Source organism: Oryx dammah, unplaced genomic scaffold, assembly GCF_014754425.2.
Source record: "Oryx dammah isolate SB20612 unplaced genomic scaffold, SCBI_Odam_1.1 HiC_scaffold_18, whole genome shotgun sequence".
NCBI classification, from domain to species: domain Eukaryota; kingdom Metazoa; phylum Chordata; class Mammalia; order Artiodactyla; family Bovidae; genus Oryx; species Oryx dammah.
This window is the reverse complement of record NW_024070202.1, coordinates 11202789-11211714: the sequence shown is the minus strand read 5'-3', so window position 1 is coordinate 11211714 and position 8926 is coordinate 11202789. Positions and strand designations below refer to the sequence as shown.

At 36.5% G+C, this 8926-nt stretch overlaps 1 protein-coding gene across 2 annotated transcripts in view; it reads right to left on the bottom strand.

Annotated features, from left to right (window-relative positions):
• Nucleotides 1-974: 974 nt before the first annotated feature.
• The window catches only part of VPS50 (VPS50 subunit of EARP/GARPII complex), a 136053-nt gene continuing 128101 nt past the window's right edge, over nt 975-8926 (bottom strand). For both annotated transcript variants that reach the window (XM_040260292.1, XM_040260293.1), the window contains 3 exons: nt 7230-7351; nt 5315-5504; nt 975-1683 (listed from right to left, as the gene is read on the bottom strand). In XM_040260292.1, the coding sequence (XP_040116226.1) occupies nt 1564-1683; nt 5315-5504; nt 7230-7351 (432 nt within the window). In that variant the 3' untranslated portion in view covers nt 975-1563. The remainder of the gene's footprint in view (nt 1684-5314; nt 5505-7229; nt 7352-8926) is intronic.

Sequence of the window (8926 nt, the reverse complement as noted above, 5' to 3'; positions counted from 1 at the left end):
GCTGTCAATATTAAATTGACAGCAAATGAACAGGGAAGTGAGAGATGGAAAACGAAAAATGCAGGACACAGATTCACACTAACTCCCCTCACACCGACATATTCTCAGTGTTTCGTGTCATCTTCTGCCAGTTACAGGTATCTGCAGGGACCAATGAATGCTGAGTGGCAATCACCCCTTTGCCACCTGTGTTGATCACATGCCACGCTGTGCCCTTTACTTCAGCAACTCAGCTCTCAAAAACTCAGGACACAAGGCCCTTTTCTCATGAGATGCTTCAGGATTCTGGGAGCTAGCAATGTTACAGGTCATGTCAAGTAATCCTGGACCAACACCAACAAGCTTCTTCTACTCCCCAGTCAGAAAGAATATGCAAAATATTTCTTAGCAGACAGCTGGCAGGAGTGCACAGGCAATTGATTTTTATGTCATTTAGGACACGACTGAAGCGACTTAGCAGCAGCAGCAGCAGCAGGATGGTAGAAGATCGTTAGCTTCAAAGAAGATTTCACAGTAACAGTACACAGTTACTAAAAACTAACTTAGTTCCAAAGTTTATCACTGGCTAACTGACACTGTATCTGTGATACAAAGTAGATGCTTAAGAATGTTGAATATATGATCCTACACCTATGCCTGCCTAACTGGCAAGTCTTTCCCTGAATCACCTAAGCCAGGTTTTGCTGTTCTAAGACAAAAAAAATTCAAAGAGAACAAAGCTTATAGGAAAAAAAAAAAAGTCCATTATTTAAAAAGAAAAAAAGGGAGGGAGGGGAAGTAGGAAGTCCCACAATCACCATTCTGCCTGTCACTCAGGCACTGAAGAGGTTTACCCAATGAAATTACTTCTCACACTGATTTCAGGATACAAGACCATTAAAATAACACGGTTAAAAAAAAAAAAAAAAAGGAATTCCATTATAGTTGCATGCAATCTGTCTGTTATGAAAAAATACCAAAATGTAGTCTCATTCGGTCATGTTAGAGTATTTATTAAATTTCATCATTTATGATCACTGTGTCATTAACTCTAACACAAATGTTGACATTTAAAAACACAGAGAGCATACTGATTCTTCAACTATTTAGCTTACATGTACTTTTCAATTGTCATGCAGTGTTCATAATTAGGAGACATTACACATTAACCCTCTCATATTACACTTATTCAGAACTAAATTTAGAGGGTAGAAAAATGCCAACATAAATTCATCCTCCAAAACCGCCCGTGAGTGTACTGTCACTGTTCCGTCTGACCATACACTTAGAGTACATTCTTCAGTAAAATGGATAACTGTAGTCATGTAACAATAGTTATGATGAGGCAATATCATTTCAAGGAAGGAATACAACAAATGAGACCAAGAATTGAAGAGCTGAGATCACGGCATATGAAAATCATTTGCGAACACCACATAAACTTCAGTGTTTTCCACTTTCCAGCTGGAAAGAGCATGCACAAAGTTTTCTTAGGACAGCTGTCAGCAGTGCACGAAAACCTGGCTTTCATGTCATGTGCGCTGAGAGACCATCAATGCCCCTGAGGAAAAAGGACTGTGTTCATTATCTTTTGGGTCTGTCTATATCATCTATAGCTGAGAGAAGTTTTTGCCTTGCTTTCTTATTGATATGGGATCCCAGGCAAACATTTACCAGGTTGGTCAGCTGCTTCGTTGAATACTCCTGCTCAAAAAAAAGAAGATTCAAATTTAGTACACTGAAACACATGTGTGTGATCAATGCAGAAAAAGAGCAGACACAGATAGATAATCAGGACTCAGTGGGTAATTACTGAGCACTACCAATCAGTGAAAAGCAGTGGAAATTATCAGAGACATGGAAAACAAGCTGGTTACAAAGTTGTAATAAGGGAGTAAGAGTATCTACGGCATGAATTTGAAAGAGGAACCACCAGAATCTTTTTAATATGGCACGTGTATGCATTCAAGCTCAGTTACTAGTTGTGTCTGACTCTGCGATCCCATGGACTGTAGCCCACCAGGCTCCTCTATCCATGGAATTCTCCAGGCAAGAACACTGGAGTGGGTTGCCATTTCCTTCTCCAGTGGATCTTCCCAAACCAGGGAACGAACCTGCATCTCCTGCACTGCAGGCAGATTCTTTACCGCTGAGCCAGGGAAGCCCTTCATATGGCACATAACATGCCAATGCTTATTATTTTTAAGATCACGCACTATGCTTCTTTCTGTGATGGTCTTTGTCATCAAGTTATCAAAATACACTAACATTTCAAAAATTTATATACAAAAAAAAATGCTACTAAGTAAGTAGCTTCTAGCACTGCACATTTTGCACATTTTAGATAAAAGAAAAAAAAATCTCGAAACATAGAACAATTCTTCTGAGGCATAGCAAATGAATAAGGTAATAACAAAGATCAGAAAATTATTGGTTCTTAAAACCTTGTATCTTAACGGTAGCCAGAAAGTAAAATTGAAGCCACAGTTAACCTGTGAACAACTCAGGGATTAGGGTGCTTTCCACACAGTGGAAAACTTGCACACAGTTTATAGTTGGCCCTCCTCATCCGATGTTCCTCCATATTAAAGAATTTAACCAACTGAGGATAACGTAGGTATCCACTATTGAAGAAAACTGCATATAGGTGGACCTGTACAGTTCAAATCCATGTTGTCTGATGCTCAACTATCTAAGTATTTTTTTTGCTGTATAAATTGTACAAAGTTCCTGGCTTTCAGATAAGTTGTCATGAGCATGATGAACAGGACTCATCAGAACATTCTGCATCTTGATTTGGTTCTGGAGAATTAAGACCAAGAGTTCGGCAAGGGAAAGAGCTGTGTTCTATCATCTAATGAGAAAAGAACATGTCTTCACTGGAGACAACATTAAAGACAGTGCAACTTCAAAATACAGGAATGAGTTAATTTTAATAATTCAACAAACCTCTCAGTTTGTGTGTCTGATCTCTGAGAGCACCTGTCAACACCTGGTGAATTCTCTCAAGTGATCACTCAACATTTAGGAAGTACTATCTAGGCACCATACAGGCATTGTGGAAAGAGCTCTAGGAAACAGGGCAATCTTGCTACAAGGAAAATTTCACTGTATTACAGATATCAGTGAGTAAAGCTCTTCCGAAACACTAAGCTATGACAACATATTAAAAAGCAGAGACATCACTTTGCTGACAAAAGTCCGTATGGTCAAAGCTGTGGTTTTGCCAGTGGTCATGTACGGATGTGAGACCTGGACAATAATGAAGGCTCAGCACTAAAAAATTGATGCTTTCAAACTGTAGTGCTGGAGAGGATTCTTGAGAGTCCCTTAGACTGCAAGGAGATCAAACCAGTCGATCCTAAAGGAAATCAGTCCTGAATACCCACTGGAAGGACTGATGCTGAAGTTGAAGTTCCAACACTTTGGCCACCTGATGTGAAGAACTGGCTCACTGGAAAAGACCCTGATGCTGGGAAAGATTTAAGGTAGTAGGAGAAGGGGGTGACAGAGGATGAGATGGCTGGATGCCATCACCGACTCAGTGGACATGACTTTGAGCAAGCTCTGGGGATAGTGAAGGACTATCTAGCGTGCTGCAGTTCATGGGGTCACAAAGAGCTGCACGCCACTCAGAGACTGAACAACAACAACAAAAACTTTAGTCCATTGTGTCAACAGAAGAAACCCTAAAATGGGCATCTTTCTTACATCAAATAACGGATCTCTCTGAGTTGGGCTTTTTCTCCTCAGCTACTTGTCCCAAATCCCTTCCTCAATACCAACTCCAAAGTGTTAACAGCTTAAGCTATGAAATGGATTCTAGCCACATTCAGCAGTTCATCTGCATCTCATCTAGCTGTCTTGTTCCTCAAATAACAGAGGTCAATGAGGTAAAAAGTGCTGACATTTCTCAGTTCTGGTGTACTGATCAAAACCACTGAAAAGATGTACGTTTCTATTTTACTGTCAAAGATCTGAAACTGCCCTATGGTGGGCACATCAACACAAAAATTCAGGTTAATGGTCCAGACTAAACCTCATTTCCTTCTTCTAAAGTGTTGAAACTAGAAAGGATGTGCGTGATAAATATAAATAATTCCTTACTTCCTTATCCAGTCAGATGAAATAAATACTTACATAACTTTTACCTATGATGTTTATAGCATGTGAGGGCTAGAGTTATTAATGGAATAAGATTCAGTGAAGATTTTAACACTTCCCATATTTTCATTAAATCCATCTTCACATACTGCCTAACTAGACGAATGATATAACAATCATATCAAAAAGCTCCTTGTATTGAGCATTCCCTGGTGATAAATGTTGACTTGAACTGTGTCAAAAATTAAGAATCTTAAATAACACTTATTACATGTAGTATTTTTCTCTACATATCTATATACTCACACAAAAGAAAAACAATCTTATCTATACTTAAGGTAAAATTTAATGTAGGATGAAGTTAAATTGAGCTATTTAAATAATAAATATTTGTATCTTCAATCATTAGGCTTCACTGGTGGCTCAATGGTAAAGAATCTGCTTGCCAATGCAAGAAATGTGGGTTTGATCCCTGCGTTGGGAAGATCCCCTGGAAAAAGAAATGGCAACCCACTCCAGTATTCTTGCCTGGAGAATCCCATGGACAGAGGAGCCTGGTGGGCTACAGTCCATGGAGTCACAGAGTTGGACATAGTAACTAAACAACAAATATCCAGTCATCACTACTACATGCCAGTGTTTTCAGAACATCACTGTTGATGGCTACAAGAAGGTTTAAGTTGTATATCAATTCAGTTCAGTTCAGCTGCTCAGTCCTGGAGCTTGCTGAAACTCATGTCCATCGAGCTGGTGATGCCATCCCGGGTGGCGGTAGTGGTAAAGAACCTGCCTGCCAATGCAGGAGACACAAGAGACATGGGTCAATCCCTCGGTCAGAAGATCCTCTGGAGAAGGAAATGGCAATCCACTCCAGCTTTCTAAAAGTTATATATAGGCTTTAGCTTGAGAATCATTTCAATGCTCCTGTATTTGTCCATGAATTACAGCTCTTCTCCTATAACACAGTTGCAGGACAAACACAGCTGAAGTTCAGACTCTGTTTTTCCAGATAATTACTGTTACAGTTCACAAAGTCTCAAAAGGATCTGATGAGGCAAAGGGTGTTGCATAGACACAATGTGAATATGGTAAAGAACTGGCCTAAGTAGTTCATGCTAAAAAAAAAAAAAAAGTTTGTTTCATCCATGATTTTGAAATATCTAACATACCACACAAGCACAACACAAAAGAGGAGGAATAAAAATGTAATTAACTGCTTCTCAGCTCTCACCCTGTGCTCTTTGATCCAGCGTTCCATGTCATTCTCAGTTAGGTAGTACGCTTTAATATAGGTTTCCACAAATTCTTTATCCGGAATGGGTCTGATATCAGTTAGCTTTTCAAGTTTCATTAAAAACTGTTGAAAATCCAATTGCATCAAGGCACGACCCTCATTGCTACACTTCTTGACGTTGGCGTATCTAAGATACACAATAATAAAAAAGCACCGGTGATGGGATGGTTAGGAAAAGAAACCTTTAGGCACTTATTAAACTTTTCTCTAACCCACATTTGCTGAGATGCTATAAGGAAAAAAGGACATAAGTGTTGAGTCAGAAGGACTGTGTTGTGTTTGGGCCCTGTCACTCAGCAATCATTTTACTTCTCTGGGCCTCAGTTTTCTCATTTGCAAAGCCAAGAGATCAAGCAACTTCTAAGGTTCTTTATTGTTCTACAGGCCAGAGTTCTGCAAAACAATTAACATACTCATCTGTAAGAAAGTTAAACTGACATTCAAGTTAATCTGGCTGCAAAGATTTATAAAATTAAGCATGAATATTCTCTAGTAATCTTAGCTTCATGAAACTGTTCAATATAACTACTCAACGCAAAGAAAACAAATGAAATAACTCTCCCATAAACAGTCAGCAAACCTAAGAAACAGAAGCATAGAAAGTATATACATATTTCTCATAATAAAACTCTTTTATAGACTTATTTCTGAGACCCCACACTACTAAAACACTGCATGTCCTAAGGTGGGCTAATAATAAGAATATATCTGCTAACCCTAACAGTACAATTTTATTATTCATTAAGTCAGAGTCTCATTCCTTCAATCACGCAAAATGTGGAGAATAGATGAGGTACTTTCCCTAAGAAAATCTGCAAGAAGACCAGTTCATATTATTTAAAGTGACAAAGCTTTTTCTTTTTTTTCTAATAAAGTGTTTATATTGAAACATATAATATTTGCTTGTCACTATTCTACTATTAAACAAATTTATTCACAGTAAATCCATCGTGACTGCTGACGCAGAGACATCTCGGGATTTACAGCACTGCTCACTTCAATACAAAATGCCAAGGCTGCTGTCAGCTCGCCGTTGTCACCTTCCTCTTTCTGACACTTTCTTTTCTATAACAAATAAGAACTGAAGAGAGATCAGATGAACGACAGTGTGAAATTTCAGCTGATGTGCCATTCTAGATCGCTGTGAATGGTCTCTGAAATAGAAGCTTGCTTTCTAGCTATATTTTAAATGTATTACTAATTTTTATTTGTGTTCCCAATGTTATGGACAGAGTATAAACATGACCTCTGAGTAAGTGGGAAAATTACTTTTGATCTGTACACTCAACATATAAAAGATATATATGGTTTACAAGGATATAATAATTATATTATAAGCAGTGATATAATGGTTTTGAGGACTGATTTTGCCATGAGAAAATTAGGAGATATTAAGCCTTCTCTGCATTTCAAAGACTGGGTGAACCTGGACAGTTACTTAACTTCTATAGCCTTGATTTTCTGAGGCGAGGCTATCTTTCTGTTGACAAAACAGAGAACAGTACTATCAAAGAGAGTTTATGTTAGGATTTGGTGACAGAATCCTGTGAAGGGCTTGGTCCAATAAATGACAAACAGTAATCAATGAACAGGATGTATAATAATAATCATCAGCATAATTATATTTGGTAATAATAGTTTCAGTTTCAGATAACCATTAGAGGCTACATTCCTCACTCCAACTAGTTGATTCTAAGTCATCAGAAAGAAAAAAAGGGACACAGTAGGATTTATTATGAGACTGCCATTTATCACTATCTCTTATCTGTTCTCTGCATCTGTTGGTGGTAACACATAATGTTACTCATATATTATGACTGAAGAATCAGATATGCTTTCATGGAAAACTTACCCTTCCACAATAGTTCGATTAGCCAGGCGTATACAATGTTCCCAAAGTATATTAGACACGGGCAAGGGTATCCGAACTCTCTTAGAAACTTCATTTAACCGCATGTTAAACTGCTCAAATTCCTAAGAAAAATCATAGCCATATGTGAATACAATTATAATGCTTTTCCATCTTAGAGGCAAAAAAAGACTAAAAGACTCAGAATGAAATCAAGTAAAACAAAAAGAGATGATGCTCAAGATAATTTGGACTTACTGTGAAGTATATGAAATTGACTAATCATGTTGGAATATAGAGTACACTACATTTCCTCTCAAAGCAAGTAAGTGCCATTAACTGATTAAACAATATTCGAATGTTTCTACATCTCAAATTTTCTATGACTGTCACTATGGTTAAAAAAGGCTTAATAACTAATACATCTTTAAAAATATCTTTAAGAGACCTAGATTTTTTAAAACTGTTTTAATGAGCTTTCAACTCAGAGTAAACTATTTGTAATTTGTAGTTGTACTCCTTAGAGAGCAGTCTGATAAATTATTCTCTTTCCTAAACATTCTTTTAAAGTAAGTATCAATAAATGATTACATACTGAAAGATTCAAGTCATATAATAGCTGTAAATTTTCAGCACCAAAAAAACTCCATATTATCTCATTACCTATAGAAAAACTGAACATTTTTATTACTCATCAGTACCTTTTATGATACTACTCTCCTAAAAATAAAAACATATATAATTTAGACAATTCCAACAACATGAAAACAGCAGATGGCTCACCCTTCAATAAATTTATATTTCTGATTTCTTGGGACTATTATCATCTAAATAATGTTCATTAACAAAAGTAAATGTGTTGATTCTTTCTTGACAATACCAGTTCAAATAAATTTAACAGCCCTTACAACAGTATTTTCTCTCTAGTTCCCTCAATAAAGAAGCTATGCAATAGGTAACAAGTCAAGATTGACAAGGTGTTCAAATAACACACACGTTGGAAAAAAATCTAAACTGATCACCAGTGAAGCTACTATTACATGATGGTTGTGTTATCCTTTGCTATTTCCTAGATCACAATTTTTTTGATGATTTATTCTTTGACAGTTAGCAACTTTTAATTATTTATGAGAAAGAGGTGGGTCTTCAATCCATTAAGCTTACTTTTGAAAATTAAAGTAAATAAGTAATTGCTCTTCCTCTTTTTTCATTTCATGAATCTAGCAGGACCAGTAGTATTTGCTACCAGATTTATGCTTCACTACAGTAAAAGCTGCTTTAGATTTTAAAAGTCACAATACTTTTTATTAATATTTTAAAGATAAATTTATATGCTTATTGTACAAAATGCCATTCTACTCATTGCTAAATCCAATCTTCAAGAATGCTTACTGTTAAATGAATAATAAAATTATTTCATTTTACTTATGATCCATTTCAGACAACAAATGCAGACTGCTTTTACCTAAAGGTTTGGACTTGGGAAAGTAGCAAAAAGAACAAAATTCATCATAAAAGTTCCCTTATGAGAGAAAGTCTTAAGCTGCTGAAACTTGAGTTCAGGTTAATAATCTGAGTAACACTGGCTCTTTCTTATAATATTTTTTGAAATTTAGACTAATTGAAGCAAGTAGCCTCTTTCTAGTGTGTGTGTATATATATATATATATATATATATATATATATATATATATATATAT